The 23689-nt window shown below is 42.5% G+C and overlaps 1 protein-coding gene across 1 annotated transcript in view; it reads right to left on the reverse strand.

Moving 5' to 3' along the window:
* Positions 1–23689, reverse strand: part of LOC129843403 (ryanodine receptor 2) — a 156274-nt gene that overhangs the window by 53892 nt on the left and 78693 nt on the right. The window contains exons 20-23 of the mRNA XM_055912112.1: positions 9746–9822; positions 9570–9643; positions 7812–7829; positions 1033–1113 (exon numbers count right to left, since the gene is read on the reverse strand). Coding sequence (XP_055768087.1) covers positions 1033–1113; positions 7812–7829; positions 9570–9643; positions 9746–9822 — 250 coding nt within the window. The remainder of the gene's footprint in view (positions 1–1032; positions 1114–7811; positions 7830–9569; positions 9644–9745; positions 9823–23689) is intronic.

The following is a 23689-nucleotide window of genomic DNA, read 5'->3' on the forward strand; positions in this document are numbered from 1 at the left end:
ATAGTGATGCACGACTACAGTGAAGGTCGGTAGGATATCAACACAGACAACGTTCTATAGTGATGCACGACTACAGTGAAGGTCGGTAGGATATCAACACAGACAACGTTCTATAGTGATGCACGACTACAGTGAAGGTCGGTAGAATATCAACACAGACAACGTTCTATAGTGATGCACGACTACAGTGAAAGTCGGTAGGATATCAACACAGACAACGTTCTATAGTGATGCACGACTACAGTGAAGGTCGGTAGAATATCAACACAGACAACGTTCTATAGTGATGCACGACTACAGTGAAGGTCGGTAGAATATCAACACAGACAACGTTCTATAGTGATGCACGACTACAGTGAAGGTCGGTAGAATATCAACACAGACAACGTTCTATAGTGATGCACGACTACAGTGAAAGTCGGTAGGATATCAACACAGACAACGTTCTATAGTGATGCACGACTACAGTGAAGGTCGGTAGAATATCAACACAGACAACGTTCTATAGTGATGCACGACTACAGTGAAGGTCGGTAGAATATCAACACAGACAACGCTCTATAGTGATGCACGACTACAGTGAAGGTCGGTAGAATATCAACACAGACAACGTTCTATAGTGATGCACGACTACAGTGAAGGTCGGTAGGATATCAACACAGACACCGTTCTATAGTGATGCACGACTACAGTGAAGGTCGGTAGAATATCAACACAGACAACGCTCTATAGTGATGCACGACTACAGTGAAGGTTGGTAGAATTACAACACAGACAACGTTCTATAGTGATGCACGACTACAGTGAAGGTCGGTAGAATATCAGTGAAGGTCGGTAGAATATCAACACAGACAACGTTCTATAGTGATGCACGACTACAATGAAAGATTCCAAGTACAACTGGGACACAACTAGGAAACAGAGAGGAGACGGGGTTTCTGGGTATTGACTAGGGGGGGGGGGGGGGGCAGTAGTCTGGTGAGCCAGACTGGAAGTCTCGCGTGACTTGGGCTAGACGACAGTACCGCTCACCTGAGTTGTGACCTTCACAGAGCAGCTGGAGGAAGCGGAACAGGTCACAGGTGAACTCATCATCCTGCATCACCTTCTCTCCTGTACGGTGTGGGGAGACGGACGGACAGACGGACAGACAGGAGAACAGCAGAGAGCATAAATAACAGAGCTGGCTGGTTCCATAATCACTACTGATCCAACTGAGGTGTGCAGTAAAACCCAGGTACACCTGGCACACATGATACACAAGATACACCTGGGACACAAGATACACCTGGGACACATGATACACCTGATACACCTGGGACACATGATACACCTGGGACACATGATACACCTGGGACACAAGATACACCTGGGACACATGATACACAAGAAACACCTGAGACACATGATACACCTGGGACACATGATACACCTGGCACACAAGATACACCTGGAACACATGATACACAAGATACACCTGAGACACATGATACACCTGGGACACAAGATACACCTGGGACACAAGATACACCTGGGACACAAGATACACCTGAGACACATGATACACCTGGGACACATGATACACCTGGGACACATGATACACCTGAGACACATGATACACCTGGGACACAAGATACACCTGGGACACAAGATACACCTGGGACACAAGATACACCTGGGACACAAGATACACCTGAGACACATGATACACCTGGGACACATGATACACCTGGCACACATGATACACCTGGCACACATGATACACCTGGCACACATGATACACCTGGGACACAAGATACACCTGGGACACAAGATACACCTGAGACACATGATACACCTGGGACACATGATACACCTGGGACACATGATACACCTGAGACACATGATACACCTGAGACACATGATACACCTGGGACACATGATACACCTGGGACACATGATACACAAGATACACCTGGGACACATGTTACACCTGGGACACATGATACACCTGGGACACATGATACACCTGGGACACATGATACACCTGAGACACAAGATACACCTGGGACACATGTTACACCTGGCACACATGATAGACCTGGCACACATGATACACCTGGGACACAAGATACACCTGGCACACATGATACACCTGGGACACATGATACACCTGGGACACAAGATACACCTGGGACACAAGATACACTTGGGACACAAGATACACCTGGCACACATGATACACCTGGGACACATGATACACCTGGGACACATGATACACCTGGGACACATGATACACCTGGGACACATGATACACCTGGGACACATGATACACCTGGGACACATGATACACCTGGGACACATGATACACCTGGGACACAAGATACACCTGGGACACATGATACACCTGGGACACATGATACACCTGGGACACATGATACACCTGGGACACAAGATACACCTGGGACACAAGATACACCTGGCACACATGATACACCTGGGACACATGATACACCTGGGACACATGATACACCTGGCACACATGATACACCTGGCACACATGATACACCTGGCACACATGATACACCTGGCACACATGATACACCTGGGACACAAGATACACCTGGCACACATGATACACCTGGGACACATGATACACCTGGGACACAAGATACACCTGGCACACATGATACACCTGGGACACATGATACACCTGGGACACATGATACACCTGGGACACAAGATACACCTGGGACACAAGATACACCTGGGACACAAGATACACCTGGGACACAAGATACACCTGAGACACATGATACACCTGGGACACATGATACACCTGGCACACATGATACACCTGGCACACATGATACACCTGGCACACATGATACACCTGGCACACATGATACACCTGGGACACAAGATACACCTGGCACACATGATACACCTGGGACACATGATACACCTGGGACACAAGATACACCTGGCACACATGATACACCTGGGACACATGATACACCTGGGACACAAGATACACCTGGGACACAAGATACACCTGGGACACATGATACACCTGGGACACAAGATACACCTGGCACACATGATACACCTGGGACACAAGATACACCTGGCACACATGATACACCTGGGACACAAGATACACCTGAGACACAAGATACACCTGAGACACAAGATACACCTGGCACACATGATACACCTGGCACACATGATACACCTGGCACACATGATACACCTGGGACACATGACACACCTGACACACACATCACATGATTCACAGAGTCTGGAAATGGGTGAGAAACACGGGAGTGATCTGAGGTGAAGCGGTACTAACCGAAGCAGCATTTTATACCCGGAGTCTTTGAGCCACTAAAGTACCATTTTGCAAATGGAGGGTAAACAGATTTGTTGACCTCTTTTATAATTAGGTCCTTGTAGAAGCAGTAGTAATGAGTCTAAGCTGGGACAACTAAGCATGACCAGCAGGGCTACAGTATACGGACTGTGTTTAAAAGGCTGCCTCTAAAGGAACAATGCTAATGAAAAGAAGCTGACAGACTGGTAACACGCTGGGGGGGGCTGTGTGACACGTCCCACTGTAATGTTACCAACTCTGCCAACATCAAGATATCTTTGGTGTCTGAATTTCATGTAGGAGAGAGAGAAATAAAACAGGCTTGAAAGTGCTTCAGATGATACAATGAATTAATACAGAGATAATCACCGGGATAGAGATATCTACTTTGATGTATTTCAAGGGAGAGTATAAATGACCGGTGTGACTGCACAGTTAAGGCTTGCTACTTTACACTGGCCAGCCTATGGGAGAAAAACACCTATATCAAATTACTACTAGTATTTCTAATGGTTTAGAAAGCAAGAATACACGGTAACACTAGAAGGTATATCTGGTAAGTGCACTTTCAGGCATATTTCACCATGATAGACCAGATATGAAGTCTCATGAAGTGGCTAATTGGTCAACAGAGGGCTATATGTTTCCCTTGCACATTGACTCTATACCGGTACACCCTGTATATAGCCTCCACATTGACTCTGTACCGGTACCCCCTGTATATAGCCTCCACATTGACTCTGTACTGGTACCCCCTGTATATAGCCTCCACATTGACTCTGTACCGGTACCCCCTGTATATAGCCTCCACATTGACTCTGTACCGTAACACCCTGTATATAGCCTCCACATTGACTCTGTACCGGTACCCCCTGTATATAGCCTCCACATTGACTCTGTACTGGTACCCCCTGTATATAGTCTCCACATTGACTCTGTACCATAACACCCTGTATATAGCCTCCACATTGACTCTGTACCGGTACCCCCTGTATATAGCCTCCACATTGACTCTGTACTGGTACCCCCTGTATATAGTCTCCACATTGACTCTGTACCGGTACCCCCTGTATATAGCCTCCACATTGACTCTGTACCGGTACCCCCTGTATATATCCTCCACATTGACTCTGTACTGGTACCCCCTGTATATAGCCTCCACATTGACTCTGTACCGGTACCCCCTGTATATAGCCTCCACATTGACTCTGTACTGGTACCCCCTGTATATAGTCTCCACATTGACTCTGTACCGGTACCCCCTGTATATAGCCTCCACATTGACTCTGTACCGGTACCCCCTGTATATATCCTCCACATTGACTCTGTACTGGTACCCCCTGTATATAGTCTCCACATTGACTCTGTACCGGTACCCCCTGTATATAGCCTCCACATTGACTCTGTACCGGTACCCCCTGTATATATCCTCCACATTGACTCTGTACCGTAACCCCCTGTATATAGCCTCCACATTGACTCTGTACCGTAACCCCCTGTATATAGCCTCCACATTGACTCTGTACCGTAATACCCTGTATATAGCCTCCACATTGACTCTGTACCGGTACCCCCTGTATATAGCCTCCACATTGACTCTGTACCGGTACCCCCTGTATATAGCCTCCACATTGACTCTGTACCGGTACCCCCTGTATATAGCCTCCACATTGACTCTGTACCGGTACCCCCCTGTATATAGTCTCCACATTGACTCTGTACCGTAACACCCTGTATATAGCCTCCACATTGACTCTGTACCGGTAACCCCTGTATATAGCCTCCACATTGACTCTGTACCGCTACCCCCTGTATATAGTCTCCACATTGACTCTGTACCGGTACCCCCTGTATATAGCCTCCACATTGACTCTGTACCGGTACCCCCCTGTATATAGTCTCCACATTGACTCTGTACCGGTACCCCCCTGTATATAGTCTCCACATTGACTCTGTACTGTAATACCCTGTATATAGCCTCCACATTGACTCTGTACCGGTACCCCCTGTATATAGCCTCCACATTGACTCTGTACCGGTACCCCCCTGTATATAGCCTCCACATTGACTCTGTCCCGGTACCCCCCTGTATATAGCCTCCACATTGACTCTGTACCGGTACCCCCTGTATATAGCCTCCACATTGACTCTGTACCGGTACCCCCTGTATATAGCCTCCACATTGACTCTGTACCGGTACCCCCCTGTATATAGCCTCCACATTGACTCTGTACCGGTACCCCCCTGTATATAGTCTCCACATTGACTCTGTACCGTAACACCCTGTATATAGCCTCCACATTGACTCTGTACCGGTACCCCCTGTATATAGCCTCCACATTGACTCTGTACCGGTACCCCCCTGTATATAGTCTCCACATTGACTCTGTACCGGTACCCCCCTGTATATAGCCTCCACATTGACTCTGTACCGGTACCCCCCTGTATATAGCCTCCACATTGACTCTGTACCGGTACCCCCTGTATATAGCCTCCACATTGACTCTGTACCGGTACCCCTGTATATAGCCTCCACATTGACTCTGTACCGGTACCCCCTGTATATAGTCTCACTATTGTTATTTTACTGCTGCTCTTTAATTATTTGTTCCTTTTATTTCTTATTTTTGGGCGGTATTTTTCTTAAAACTGCATTGTTGGTTAACGGCTTGTCAGTAAGCATTTCACTGTAAGCTCGACGCCTGTTGTATTCAGCCCATGTGACAAATACAATTGGATTTGAATATTAGTCAACAGAAGGCTGTATGTTTCCTGTGAATATTTAACATATGTTGTCATTACTTTTTTTATAAATCTCATAAAGGTTCATGAATAATATTAATACTAGGAAAGCCTAATGTGCCAGTAGCCACTAATTATTACCATGTAATGAAGCGACTGTCAACCATTAGCATTTAGCTTCCTCTGGTATATCATACAAACTAATATGGACTTTTCAAAGAGATATTGACTGTAAATCAACAACAACAACAGAAACATGAATGAAAATACAAAATCAGTTCAAAAACACAACATAAATAATTGGGGAAAATTTCATTGAAAAATTGACAATTTTCACATAAAAAAAACTAAAGTACGGAAACAAAAAACAACAACAAAGGATTCAACAACATCGACTACGTCACAGCTGGACCAATCACAGAACACAGAGTCAAGAGCTGGACCAATCACAGAACACAGAGTCAAGAGCTGGACCAATCACAGAACACAGAGTCAAGAGCTGGACCAATCACAGAACACAGAGTCAAGAGCTGGACCAATCACAGAACACAGAGTCAACAGCTGGACCAATCACAGAACACAGAGTCAACAGCTGGACCAATCACAGAACACAGAGTCAACAGCTGGACCAATCACAGAACACAGAGTCAACAGCTGGACCAATCACAGAACACAGAGTCAACAGCTGGACCAATCACAGAACACAGAGTCAACAGCTGGACCAATCACAGAACACAGAGTCAACAGCTGGACCAATCACAGAACACAGAGTCAACAGCTGGACCAATCACAGAACACAGAGTCAACAGCTGGACCAATCACAGAACACAGAGTCAACAGCTGGACCAATCAGAGGGGAGACACGTGGATGAGTGGGTAAACCTTCCACTAGGCGCAGATCAGACCACTGAAGCAAATCAGCCACAAGGTCTTAATGCACAACAGACTACAGAGAAGGGAGGACACCACAAGTCCTCCATATATATATATATATGAATAACACACACCCAGCCAACTGCCATGATGGCGGACCAGAACAGACCACCACTTCACTTCAAAACAGCCCACTGATCTTACATCTAGAGTTACAGACAGATACAAACCCCAAGAGGGATGAGAGAGGGAGAGAGGCTGGTTGCCTACAGTACAGCTCTACAACAGCATTACATGGCTTTAGGTTGGATAGAGAGAGAGATTAGAGAAGAGAGAAGAGAGAGAGAGAAGAGGTGAGAGAGAGAGAGAGAAGAGGTGTGTGAGAGAGAGAGAGAGAAGAGGTGAGAGAGAGAGAGAGAGAGAAGAGGTGAGAGAGAGAGAAGAGGTGAGAGAGAGAATAGGTGAGAGAGAAAGAGAGAGAAGAGGTGAGATTGAGAAAGAGAGAGAAGAGGTGAAAGAGAGAGAGAAGAGGTGAGAGAGAAAGAGAGAGAAGAGGTGAGAGAGAGAAAGAGAGAGAAGAGGTGAAAGAGAGAGAGAAGAGGTGAGAGAGAAAGAGAGAGAAGAGGTGAGAGAGAGAAAGAGAGAGAATAGGTGAAAGAGAGAAGAGGTGAGAGAGAGGTACACCAGACCTCAGAACAGATTGACAGCGTCATGCTATAGTAAGGCAGAGCAGCAGGATAAAGGGAAGGAGGAGGCGTTTGACTCACGACCTGGACAGCTAATCACATCTAACAACACAAAGCTAACGAACGAACGACAGGAAAATGGCAGAAGTCATAATTACCACGCTCATGAGTGATGACTGAGGAGGGGAAGACAGTACATTAAATCAAAGAGAAAAAAGGAAAGAAAGAAAGCAGAGGTCAAACAGATTACAAATAGCTTTCAATATGGTTTTCACATCGCTTTGATTCTTTGTGTTTTGCAAATAAATCTGTTTAGGGTCAAGTATAGCGCAGAGGAGAATTGTCAGAGTTCTAGAAGACTGCACATTGTAGAGAATTTAGAACAGGAAAAGAGTTGTTCAGAGTTCTAGAAGACTGTACATTGTAGAGAATTTAGAACAGGAAAAGAGATGGTCAGAGTTCTAGAAGACTGTACATTGTAGAGAATTTAGAACAGGAAAAGAGATGGTCAGAGTTCTAGAAGACTGCACATTGTAGAGAATTTAGAACAGGAAAAGAGTTGTTCAGAGTTCTAGAAGACTGTACATTGTAGAGAATTTAGAACAGGAAAAGAGTTGTTCAGAGTTCTAGAAGACTGCACATTGTAGAGAATTTAGAACAGGAAAAGAGATGGTCAGAGTTCTAGAAGACTGTACATTGTAGAGAATTTAGAACAGGAAAAGAGATGGTCAGAGTTCTAGAAGACTGCACATTGTAGATAATTTAGAACAGGAAAAGAGTTGGTCAGAGTTCTAGAAGACTGCACATTGTAGAGAATTTAGAACAGGGTACTGTGACTAAACAGTTGGTTGATCATTCATAACCCCCCCCCCCCCCCCCCCCCAAAAAAAAAAGAAACTGGATTCTGTTTAAATCAAGTAGTGGCAACATGTGTGATCCACTGTGAAACATTTTGGATTAAAATGAGGGAGAGAAAACTAAACAAACAAAAAGAGCAAAATGCTGACATTTCTTCTAGTGCATATGAGAAGTACTATAGGAATATAAACCAGGAAGGAGGTGCTATAAAAACAGTAAACACAGCAGAGTGTGTGACAAAAACACCTCCAGATGCCACTCTTCTGGCAAACATTCACAATGAGGATTTTGAAGGTTTTATTTTGTTCGCAAAAAAAAACCTAATTTATACTAAGTTTTTCAATGATTAGCAATTGTTGTCAATGTATCCTTTAAAAAAAATAATGTTTTGTCAAAGAGAAAACACAGGGAATTTGTTCCTACACTGTCTGACTAGCATATTGGAAAAGCACTCTCTATAAATTACCATCAACTTTGATTCATTCTTAGAAGTGTCGTCCACCCATTCAGCCTTTCAAAACAACATTGACCACAACACAGGTAGAATGTGGAGCCCATAGACAACACATGGAGGTTAGTAAATAACTAAAGAGAACAAAGACATGTGACGTGTACACCAGGACATGAAAAGTGATAATTCCACGTAGACAGACGACACAGATACAGGAGACGTTGTATTTTCAGAGTCATGTCACAAATCCATCATAACTCCTGTTCAGTCAATGTGATGACGAAACGAAAAGGACAAAGGAAGAAAACTAGGATGAATTTTGACAAGGCATTCTTACGAGGCACGACTACAACGAGGTATATATTGTAACATATCTTAAATATGTAACTTAAATATCTTATATATAATATGTATATGCTTAATCTTCTATTATGTCCATATGTGTTCTTATATGATATCATTCTTTCCCTCTTTAATAGTGAATATATTGTGAAGACATTATGGCGATGAACTCTCCCATATTCACCATGTGTTGTGCAGAGACAGTAGGATATTACCTTCAATAACAGTAACATAGTCTTACTACCTGTCAGTAGTTAATATGTACCTGATCCCTCCTCTGTCACCATGCCCAGGCCCTCTGCTTTATTCTGGCGTTCAAACGCATTCAGGTCTAGAACACTGGAACAGAGAGACAGAGAGGTTAATGACATATTTACACTGGGTAAACTCCACCGAATGGGGCAGGCGAGCGACGAGACGTTGAGGAGGGTACACCAGTACCTGCATGACTGCATCAGACCAGCCACACTCTGGAAGAAGCCAACATCCTTCTTGTCTTTCAGGTAGTCCAGCATTTTCTGTCAGAGAGAAACACAGAGACATGAGAGAGTAGACACTACAGAGACAGGAGAGAGTAAACACTACAGAAACACAGAGACATGAGAGAGTAAACACTACAGAGACACAGAGACATGAGAGAGTAAACACTACAGAGACACAGAGACATGAGAGAGTAAACACTACAGAGACAGGAGAGAGTAAACACTACAGAAACACAGAGACATGAGAGAGTAAACACTACAGAGACATGAGAGAGTAGACACTACAGAGACATGAGAGAGTAAACAATACAGAGACATGAGAGAGTAGACACTACAGAGACATGAGAGACATGAGAGAGTAAACAATACAGAAACACAGAGACATGAGAGAGTAAACACTACAGAGACATGAGAGAGTAAACACTACAGAGACATGAGAGACATGAGAGAGTAAACACTACAGAAACACAGAGACATGAGAGAGTAAACACTAGAGAGACATGAGAGAGTAAACACTACAGAGACATGAGAGAGTAAACACTACAGAAACACAGAGACATGAGAGAGTAAACACTACAGAGACATGAGAGACATGAGAGAGTAAACACTACAGAGACACAGAGACATGAGAGAGTAGACACTACAGAGACATGAGAGAGTAAACACTACAGAGACACAGAGACATGAGAGAGTAAACACTACAGAGACACAGAGACATGAGAGAGTAAACACTACAGAGACAAAGAGACATGAGAGAGTAAACACTAAAGAGACAGGAGAGAGTAAACACTACAGAAACACAGAGACATGAGAGAGTAAACACTACAGAGACATGAGAGAGTAGACACTACAGAGACATGAGAGAGTAGACACTACAGAGACATGAGAGACATGAGAGAGTAAACACTACAGAAACACAGAGACATGAGAGAGTAAACACTACAGAAACATGAGAGAGTAAACACTACAGAGACATGAGAGAGTAAACACTACAGAGACATGAGAGAGTAAACACTACAGAAACACAGAGACACGAGAGAGTAAACACTACAGAGACATGAGAGACATGAGAGAGTAAACACTACAGAGACAGGAGAGAGTAGACAATACAGAAACACAGAGACATGAGAGAGTAAACACTACAGAGACAGGAGAAAGTAAACACTACAGAAACACAGAGACATGAGAGAGTAAACACAACAGAGACATGAAATAGTAGACACTACAGAGACATGAGAGAGTAAACACTACAGAGACACAGAGACATGAGAGAGTAAACACTACAGAGACATGAGAGAGTAAACACTACAGAGACATGAGAGAGTAAACACTACAGAAACACAGAGACATGAGAGAGTAAACACTACAGAGACATGAGAGACATGAGAGAGTAAACACTACAGAGACAGGAGAGAGTAGACACTACAGAAACACAGAGACATGAGAGAGTAAACACTACAGAGACAGGAGAAAGTAAACACTACAGAAACACAGAGACATGAGAGAGTAGACACTACAGAGACATGAGAGAGTAAACACTACAGAGACACAGAGACATGAGAGAGTAAACACTACAGAGACATGAGAGACATGAGAGAGTAAACACTACAGAGACACAGAGACATGAGAGAGTAAACACTATAGAAACACAGAGACATGAGAGAGTAAACACTACAGAGACATGAGAGAGTAAACACTACAGAGACATGAGAGACATGAGAGAGTAAACACTACAGAGACATGAGAGAGTAGACACTACAGAGACATGAGAGAGTAAACACTACAGAGACATGAGAGAGTAAACACTACAGAAACACAGAGACATGAGAGAGTAAATACTACAGAGACATGAGAGAGTAGACACTACAGAGACATGAGAGAGTAAACACTACAGAGACACAGAGACATGAGAGAGTAAACACTACAGAGACACAGAGACATGAGAGAGTAAACACTACAGAGACAAAGAGACATGAGAGAGTAAACACTAAAGAGACAGGAGAGAGTAAACACTACAGAAACACAGAGACATGAGAGAGTAAACACTACAGAGACATGAGAGAGTAGACACTACAGAGACATGAGAGAGTAGACACTACAGAGACATGAGAGACATGAGAGAGTAAACACTACAGAAACACAGAGACATGAGAGAGTAAACACTACAGAAACATGAGAGAGTAAACACTACAGAGACATGAGAGAGTAAACACTACAGAGACATGAGAGAGTAAACACTACAGAAACACAGAGACACGAGAGAGTAAACACTACAGAGACATGAGAGACATGAGAGAGTAAACACTACAGAGACAGGAGAGAGTAGACAATACAGAAACACAGAGACATGAGAGAGTAAACACTACAGAGACAGGAGAAAGTAAACACTACAGAAACACAGAGACATGAGAGAGTAAACACAACAGAGACATGAAATAGTAGACACTACAGAGACATGAGAGAGTAAACACTACAGAGACACAGAGACATGAGAGAGTAAACACTACAGAGACATGAGAGAGTAAACACTACAGAGACATGAGAGAGTAAACACTACAGAAACACAGAGACATGAGAGAGTAAACACTACAGAGACATGAGAGACATGAGAGAGTAAACACTACAGAGACAGGAGAGAGTAGACACTACAGAAACACAGAGACATGAGAGAGTAAACACTACAGAGACAGGAGAAAGTAAACACTACAGAAACACAGAGACATGAGAGAGTAGACACTACAGAGACATGAGAGAGTAAACACTACAGAGACACAGAGACATGAGAGAGTAAACACTACAGAGACATGAGAGAGTAAACACTACAGAGACATGAGAGAGTAAACACTACAGAGACACAGAGACATGAGAGAGTAAACACTATAGAAACACAGAGACATGAGAGAGTAAACACTACAGAGACATGAGAGACATGAGAGAGTAAACACTACAGAGACAGGAGAGAGTAGACACTACAGAAACACAGAGACATGAGAGAGTAAACACTACAGAGACATGAGAGAGTAGACACTACAGAGACATGAGAGACATGAGAGAGTAAACACTACAGAGACATGAGAGAGTAGACACTACAGAGACATGAGAGACATGAGAGAGTAAACACTACAGAGACATGAGAGAGTAGACACTACAGAGACATGAGAGAGTAAACACTACAGAGACATGAGAGAGTAAACAGTACAGAAACACAGAGACATGAGAGAGTAAACACTACAGAGACATGAGAGAGTAAACACTACAGAAACACAGAGACATGAGAGAGTAAACACTACAGAGAGATGAGAGACATGAGAGAGTAAACACTACAGAAACACAGAGACATGAGAGAGTAAACACTACAGAGACATGAGAGAGTAGACACTACAGAGACATGAGAGAGTAGACACTACAGAGACATGAGAGAGTAGACACTACAGAGACACAGAGACATGAGAGAGTAAACACTACAGAAACACAGAGACATGAGAGAGTAGACACTACAGAAACACAGAGACATGAGAGAGTAGACACTACAGAAACACAGAGACATGAGAGAGTAAACACTACAGAGACAGGAGAAAGTAAACACTACAGAAACACAGAGACATGAGAGAGTAAATACTACAGAGACATGAGAGAGTAGACACTACAGAGACATGAGAGAGTAAACACTACAGAGACACAGAGACATGAGAGAGTAAACACTACAGAGACATGAGAGAGTAAACACTACAGAGACATGAGAGAGTAAACACTACAGAAACACAGAGACATGAGAGAGTAAACACTACAGAGACATGAGAGACATGAGAGAGTAAACACTACAGAGACAGGAGAGAATAGACACTACAGAAACACAGGCACATGAGAGAGTAAACACTACAAAGACAGGAGAAAGTAAACACTACAGAAACACAGAGACATGAGAGAGTAAACACTACAGAGACATGAGAGAGTAGACACTACAGAGACATGAGAGAGTAAACACTACAGAGACACAGAGACATGAGAGAGTAAACACTACAGAGACATGAGAGAGTAAACACTACAGAGACATGAGAGAGTAAACACTACAGAGACACAGAGACATGAGAGAGTAAACACTATAGAAACACAGAGACATGAGAGAGTAAACACTACAGAGACATGAGAGAGTAAACACTACAGAGACATGAGAGACATGAGAGAGTAAACTACAGAGACAGGAGAGAGTAGACACTACAGAAACACAGAGACATGAGAGAGTAAACACTACAGAGACATGAGAGAGTAAACACTACAGAGACATGAGAGAGTAGACACTACATAGACATGAGAGAGTAAACACTACAGAGACATGAGAGAGTAAACACTACAGAAACACAGAGACATGAGAGAGTAAACACTACAGAGACATGAGAGAGTAAACACTAAAGAGAGATGAGAGACATGAGAGAGTAAACACTACAGAGACAGGAGAGAGTAGACACTACAGAAACACAGAGACATGAGAGAGTAAACACTACAGAGACAGGAGAGAGTAGACACTACAGAAACACAGAGACATGAGAGAGTAAACACTACAGAGACATGAGAGAGTAGACACTACAGAAACACAGAGACATGAGAGAGTAGACACTACAGAAACACAGAGACATGAGAGAGTAAACACTACAGAGACAGGAGAAAGTAAACACTACAGAAACACAGAGACATGAGAGAGTAAATACTACAGAGACATGAGAGAGTAGACACTACAGAGACATGAGAGAGTAAACACTACAGAGACACAGAGACATGAGAGAGTAAACACTAGAGAGACATGAGAGAGTAAACACTACAGAGACATGAGAGAGTAAACACTACAGAAACACAGAGACATGAGAGAGTAAACACTACAGAGACATGAGAGACATGAGAGAGTAAACACTACAGAGACACAGAGACATGAGAGAGTAAACACTATAGAAACACAGAGACATGAGAGAGTAAACACTACAGAGACATGAGAGAGTAAACACTACAGAGACATGAGAGACATGAGAGAGTAAACACTACAGAGACATGAGAGAGTAGACACTACAGAGACATGAGAGAGTAAACACTACAGAGACATGAGAGAGTAAACACTACAGAAACACAGAGACATGAGAGAGTAAACACTACAGAGACATGAGAGAGTAAACACTACAGAGAGATGAGAGACATGAGAGAGTAAACACTACAGAGACAGGAGAGAGTAGACACTACAGAAACACAGAGACATGAGAGAGTAAACACTACAGAGACAGGAGAGAGTAGACACTACAGAAACACAGAGACATGAGAGAGTAAACACTACAGAGACATGAGAGAGTAGACACTACAGAAACACAGAGACATGAGAGAGTAGACACTACAGAACCACAGAGACATGAGAGAGTAAACACTACAGAGACAGGAGAAAGTAAACACTACAGAAACACAGAGACATGAGAGAGTAAATACTACAGAGACATGAGAGAGTAGACACTACAGAGACATGAGAGAGTAAACACTACAGAGACACAGAGACATGAGAGAGTAAACACTAGAGAGACATGAGAGAGTAAACACTACAGAGACATGAGAGAGTAATCACTACAGAAACACAGAGACATGAGAGAGTAAACACTACAGAGACATGAGAGACATGAGAGAGTAAACACTACAGAGACAGGAGAGAGTAGACACTACAGAAACACAGAGACATGAGAGAGTAAACACTACAGAGACAGGAGAAAGTAAACACTACAGAAACACAGAGACATGAGAGAGTAAACACTACAGAGACATGAGAGAGTAGACACTACAGAGACATGAGAGAGTAGACACTACAGAGACATGAGAGACATGAGAGAGTAAACACTACAGAAACACAGAGACATGAGAGAGTAAACACTACAGAAACATGAGAGAGTAAACACTACAGAGACATGAGAGAGTAAACACTACAGAGACATGAGTGAGTAAACACTACAGAAACACAGAGACACGAGAGAGTAAACACTACAGAGACATGAGAGACATGAGAGAGTAAACACTACAGAGACAGGAGAGAGTAGACAATACAGAAACACAGAGACATGAGAGAGTAAACACTACAGAGACAGGAGAAAGTAAACACTACAGAAACACAGAGACATGAGAGAGTAAACACTACAGAGACATGAAAGAGTAGACACTACAGAGACATGAGAGAGTAAACACTACAGAGACACAGAGACATGAGAGAGTAAACACTACAGAGACATGAGAGAGTAAACACTACAGAGACATGAGAGAGTAAACACTACAGAAACACAGAGACATGAGAGAGTAAACACTACAGAGACATGAGAGACATGAGAGAGTAAACACTACAGAGACAGGAGAGAGTAGACACTACAGAAACACAGAGACATGAGAGAGTAAACACTACAGAGACAGGAGAAAGTAAACACTACAGAAACACAGAGACATGAGAGAGTAAACACTACAGAGACATGAGAGAGTAGACACTACAGAGACATGAGAGAGTAAACACTACAGAGACACAGAGACATGAGAGAGTAAACACTACAGAGACATGAGAGAGTAAACACTACAGAGACATGAGAGAGTAAACACTACAGAGACAGAGACATGAGAGAGTAAACACTATAGAAACACAGAGACATGAGAGAGTAAACACTACAGAGACATGAGAGAGTAAACACTACAGAGACATGAGAGACATGAGAGAGTAAACACTACAGAGACAGGAGAGAGTAGACACTACAGAAACACAGAGACATGAGAGAGTAAACACTACAGAGACATGAGAGAGTAAACACTACAGAGACATGAGAGAGTAGACACTACAGAGACATGAGAGACATGAGAGAGTAAACACTACAGAGACATGAGAGAGTAGACACTACAGAGACATGAGAGAGTAAACGCTACAGAGACATGAGAGAGTAAACACTACAGAAACACAGAGACATGAGAGAGTAAACACTACAGAGACATGAGAGAGTAAACACTACAGAAACACAGAGACATGAGAGAGTAAACACTACAGAGAGATGAGAGACATGAGAGAGTAAACACTACAGAAACACAGAGACATGAGAGAGTAAACACTACAGAAACATGAGAGAGTAAACACTACAGAGACATGAGAGAGTAAACACTACAGAGACATGAGTGAGTAAACACTACAGAAACACAGAGACACGAGAGAGTAAACACTACAGAGACATGAGAGACATGAGAGAGTAAACACTACAGAGACAGGAGAGAGTAGACAATACAGAAACACAGAGACATGAGAGAGTAAACACTACAGAGACAGGAGAAAGTAAACACTACAGAAACACAGAGACATGAGAGAGTAAACACTACAGAGACATGAAAGAGTAGACACTACAGAGACATGAGAGAGTAAACACTACAGAGACACAGAGACATGAGAGAGTAAACACTACAGAGACATGAGAGAGTAAACACTACAGAGACATGAGAGAGTAAACACTACAGAAACACAGAGACATGAGAGAGTAAACACTACAGAGACATGAGAGACATGAGAGAGTAAACACTACAGAGACAGGAGAGAGTAGACACTACAGAAACACAGAGACATGAGAGAGTAAACATTACAGAGACAGGAGAAAGTAAACACTACAGAAACACAGAGACATGAGAGAGTAAACACTACAGAGACATGAGAGAGTAGACACTAAAGAGACATGAGAGAGTAAACACTACAGAGACACAGAGACATGAGAGAGTAAACACTACAGAGACATGAGAGAGTAAACACTACAGAGACATGAGAGAGTAAACACTACAGAGACACAGAGACATGAGAGAGTAAACACTATAGAAACACAGAGACATGAGAGAGTAAACACTACAGAGACATGAGAGAGTAAACACTACAGAGACATGAGAGACATGAGAGAGTAAACACTACAGAGACAGGAGAGAGTAGACACTACAGAAACACAGAGACATGAGAGAGTAAACACTACAGAGACATGAGAGAGTAAACACTACAGAGACATGAGAGAGTAGACACTACAGAGACATGAGAGACATGAGAGAGTAAACACTACAGAGACATGAGAGAGTAGACACTACAGAGACATGAGAGAGTAAACGCTACAGAGACATGAGAGAGTAAACACTACAGAAACACAGAGACATGAGAGAGTAAACACTACAGAGACATGAGAGAGTAAACACTACAGAAACACAGAGACATGAGAGAGTAAACACTACAGAGAGATGAGAGACATGAGAGAGTAAACACTACAGAAACACAGAGACATGAGAGAGTAAACACTACAGAGACATGAGAGAGTAGACACTACAGAGACATGAGAGAGTAGACACTACAGAGACATGAGAGAGTAGACACTACAGAGACACAGAGACATGAGAGAGTAAACACTACAGAAACACAGAGACATGAGAGAGTAGACACTACAGAAACACAGAGACATGAGAGAGTAGACACTACAGAAACACAGAGACATGAGAGAGTAAACACTACAGAGACAGGAGAAAGTAAACACTACAGAAACACAGAGACATGAGAGAGTAAATACTACAGAGACATGAGAGAGTAGACACTACAGAGACATGAGAGAGTAAACACTACAGAGACACAGAGACATGAGAGAGTAAACACTACAGAGACATGAGAGAGTAAACACTACAGAGACATGAGAGAGTAAACACTACAGAAACACAGAGACATGAGAGAGTAAACACTACAGAGACATGAGAGACATGAGAGAGTAAACACTACAGAGACAGGAGAGAGTAGACACTACAGAAACACAGGCACATGAGAGAGTAAACACTACAAAGACAGGAGAAAGTAAACACTACAGAAACACAGAGACATGAGAGAGTAAACACTACAGAGACATGAGAGAGTAGACACTACAGAGACATGAGAGAGTAAACACTACAGAGACACAGAGACATGAGAGCGTAAACACTACAGAGACATGAGAGAGTAAACACTACAGAGACATGAGAGAGTAAACACTACAGAGACACAGAGACATGAGAGAGTAAACACTATAGAAACACAGAGACATGAGAGAGTAAACACTACAGAGACATGAGAGAGTAAACACTACATAGACATGAGAGACATGAGAGAGTAAACTACAGAGACAGGAGAGAGTAGACACTACAGAAACACAGAGACATGAGAGAGTAAACACTACAGAGACATGAGAGAGTAAACACTACAGAGACATGAGAGAGTAGACACTACAGAGACATGAGAGAGTAAACACTACAGAGACATGAGAGAGTAAACACTACAGAAACACAGAGACATGAGAGAGTAAACACTACAGAGACATGAGAGAGTAAACACTACAGAGAGATGAGAGACATGAGAGAGTAAACACTACAGAGACAGGAGAGAGTAGACACTACAGAAACACAGAGACATGAGAGAGTAAACACTACAGAGACAGGAGAGAGTAGACACTACAGAAACACAGAGACATGAGAGAGTAAACACTACAGAGACATGAGAGAGTAGACACTACAGAAACACAGAGACATGAGAGAGTAGACACTACAGAAACACAGAGACATGAGAGAGTAAACACTACAGAGACAGGAGAAAGTAAAAACTACAGAAACACAGAGACATGAGAGAGTAAATACTACAGAGACATGAGAGAGTAGACACTACAGAGACATGAGAGAGTAAACACTACAGAGACACAGAGACATGAGAGAGTAAACACTAGAGAGACATGAGAGAGTAAACACTACAGAGACATGAGAGAGTAAACACTACAGAAACACAGAGACATGAGAGAGTAAACACTACAGAGACATGAGAGACATGAGAGAGTAAACACTACAGAGACAGGAGAGAGTAGACACTACAGAAACACAGAGACATGAGAGAGTAAACACTACAGAGACAGGAGAAAGTAAACACTACAGAAACACAGAGACATGAGAGAGTAAACACTACAGAGACATGAGAGAGTAGACACTACAGAGACATGAGAGAGTAAACAATACAGAGACACAGAGACATGAGAGAGTAAACACTACAGAGACATGAGAGAGTAAACACTACAGAGACATGAGAGAGTAAACACTACAGAGACACAGAGACATGAGAGAGTAAACACTATAGAAACACAGAGACATGAGAGAGTAAACACTACAGAGACATGAGAGAGTAAACACTACAGAGACATGAGAGACATGAGAGAGTAAACTACAGAGACAGGAGAGAGTAGACACTACAGAAACACAGAGACATGAGAGAGTAAACACTACAGAGACATGAGAGAGTAAACACTACAGAGACATGAGAGAGTAGACACTACAGAGACATGAGAGAGTAAACACTACAGAGACATGAGAGAGTAAACACTACAGAAACACAGAGACATGAGAGAGTAAACACTACAGAGACATGAGAGAGTAAACACTACAGAGAGATGAGAGACATGAGAGAGTAAACACTACAGAGACAGGAGAGAGTAGACACTACAGAAACACAGAGACATGAGAGAGTAAACACTACAGAGACAGGAGAGAGTAGACACTACAGAAACACAGAGACATGAGAGAGTAAACACTACAGAGACAGGAGAAAGTAAACACTACAGAAACACAGAGACATGAGAGAGTAAACACTACAGAGACATGAGAGAGTAGACACTACAGAGACATGAGAGAGTAGACACTACAGAGACATGAGAGAGTAGACACTACAGAGACACAGAGACATGAGAGAGTAGACACTACAGAAACACAGAGACATGAGAGAGTAGACACTACAGAAACACAGAGACATGAGAGAGTAAACACTACAGAGACAGTAGAAAGTAAACACTACAGAAACACAGAGACATGAGAGAGTAAACACTACAGAGACATGAGAGAGTAGACACTACAGAGACATGAGAGAGTAAACACTACAGAGACACAGAGACATGAGAGAGTAAACACTATAGAAACACAGAGACATGAGAGAGTAAACACTACAGAGACATGAGAGAGTAAACACTACAGAGACATGAGAGACATGAGAGAGTAAACTACAGAGACAGGAGAGAGTAGACACTACAGAAACACAGAGACATGAGAGAGTAAACACTACAGAGACATGAGAGAGTAAACACTACAGAGACATGAGAGAGTAGACACTACAGAGACATGAGAGAGTAAACACTACAGAGACATGAGAGAGTAAACACTACAGAAACACAGAGACATGAGAGAGTAAACACTACAGAGACATGAGAGAGTAAACACTACAGAGAGATGAGAGACATGAGAGAGTAAACACTACAGAGACAGGAGAGAGTAGACACTACAGAAACACAGAGACATGAGAGAGTAAACACTACAGAGACAGGAGAGAGTAGACACTACAGAAACACAGAGACATGAGAGAGTAAACACTACAGAGACAGGAGAAAGTAAACACTACAGAAACACAGAGACATGAGAGAGTAAACACTACAGAGACATGAGAGAGTAGACACTACAGAGACATGAGAGAGTAGACACTACAGAGACATGAGAGAGTAGACACTACAGAGACACAGAGACATGAGAGAGTAGACACTACAGAAACACAGAGACATGAGAGAGTAGACACTACAGAAACACAGAGACATGAGAGAGTAAACACTACAGAGACAGGAGAAAGTAAACACTACAGAAACACAGAGACATGAGAGAGTAAACACTACAGAGACATGAGAGAGTAGACACTACAGAGACATGAGAGAGTAAACACTACAGAGACACAGAGACATGAGAGAGTAAACACTACAGAGACATGAGAGAGTAAACACTACAGAGACATGAGAGAGTAAACACTACAGAAACACAGAGACATGAGAGAGTAAACACTACAGAGACATGAGAGACATGAGAGAGTAAACACTACAGAGACAGGAGAGAGTAGACACTACAGAGACATGAGAGAGTAGACACTACAGAGACATGAGAGAGTAGACACTACAGAAACACAGAGACATGAGAGAGTAAACACTACAGAGACAGGAGAAAGTAAACACTACAGAAACACAGAGACATGAGAGAGTAAACACTACAGAGACATGAGAGAGTAGACACTACAGAGACATGAGAGAGTAAACACTACAGAGACACAGAGACATGAGAGAGTAAACACTAGAGAGACATGAGAGAGTAAACACTACAGAGACATGAGAGAGTAAACACTACAGAAACACAGAGACATGAGAGAGTAAACACTACAGAGACATGAGAGACATGAGAGAGTAAACACTACAGAGACAGGAGAGAGTAGACACTACAGAAACACAGAGACATGAGAGAGTAAACACTACAGAGACAGGAGAAAGTAAACACTACAGAAACACAGAGACATGAGAGAGTAAACACTACAGAGACATGAGAGAGTAGACACTACAGAGACATGAGAGAGTAAACAATACAGAGACACAGAGACATGAGAGAGTAAACACTACAGAGACATGAGAGAGTAAACACTACAGAGACATGAGAGAGTAAACACTACAGAGACACAGAGACATGAGAGAGTAAACACTATAGAAACACAGAGACATGAGAGAGTAAACACTACAGAGACATGAGAGAGTAAACACTACAGAGTCATGAGAGACATGAGAGAGTAAACTACAGAGACAGGAGAGAGTAGACACTACAGAAACACAGAGACATGAGAGAGTAAACACTACAGAGACATGAGAGAGTAAACACTACAGAGACATGAGAGAGTAGACACTACAGAGACATGAGAGAGTAAACACTACAGAGACATGAGAGAGTAAACACTACAGAAACACAGAGACATGAGAGAGTAAACACTACAGAGACATGAGAGAGTAAACACTACAGAGAGATGAGAGACATGAGAGAGTAAACACTACAGAGACAGGAGAGAGTAGACACTACAGAAACACAGAGACATGAGAGAGTAAACACTACAGAGACAGGAGAGAGTAGACACTACAGAAACACAGAGACATGAGAGAGTAAACACTACAGAGACAGGAGAAAGTAAACACTACAGAAACACAGAGACATGAGAGAGTAAACACTACAGAGACATGAGAGAGTAGACACTACAGAGACATGAGAGAGTAGACACTACAGAGACATGAGAGAGTAGACACTACAGAGACACAGAGACATGAGAGAGTAGACACTACAGAAACACAGAGACATGAGAGAGTAGACACTACAGAAACACAGAGACATGAGAGAGTAAACACTACAGAGACAGGAGAAAGTAAACACTACAGAAACACAGAGACATGAGAGAGTAAACACTACAGAGACATGAGAGAGTAGACACTACAGAGACATGAGAGAGTAAACACTACAGAGACACAGAGACATGAGAGAGTAAACACTACAGAGACATGAGAGAGTAAACACTACAGAGACATGAGAGAGTAAACACTACAGAGACAGGAGAGAGTAGACACTACAGAAACACAGAGACATGAGAGAGTAAACACTACAGAGACAGGAGAAAGTAAACACTACAGAAACACAGAGACATGAGAGAGTAAACACTACAGAGACATGAGAGAGTAGACACTACAGAGACATGAGAGAGTAAACACTACAGAGACACAGAGACATGAGAGAGTAAACACTACAGAGACATGAGAGAGTAAACACTCCAGAGACATGAGAGAGTAAACACTACAGAGACACAGAGACATGAGAGAGTAAACACTATAGAAACACAGAGACATGAGAGAGTAAACACTACAGAGACATGAGAGAGTAAACACTACAGAGACATGAGAGACATGAGAGAGTAAACTACAGAGACAGGAGAGAGTAGACACTACAGAAACACAGAGACATGAGAGAGTAAACACTACAGAGACATGAGAGAGTAAACACTACA

This window comes from Salvelinus fontinalis, unplaced genomic scaffold, assembly GCF_029448725.1.
Source record: "Salvelinus fontinalis isolate EN_2023a unplaced genomic scaffold, ASM2944872v1 scaffold_0131, whole genome shotgun sequence".
NCBI classification, from domain to species: domain Eukaryota; kingdom Metazoa; phylum Chordata; class Actinopteri; order Salmoniformes; family Salmonidae; genus Salvelinus; species Salvelinus fontinalis.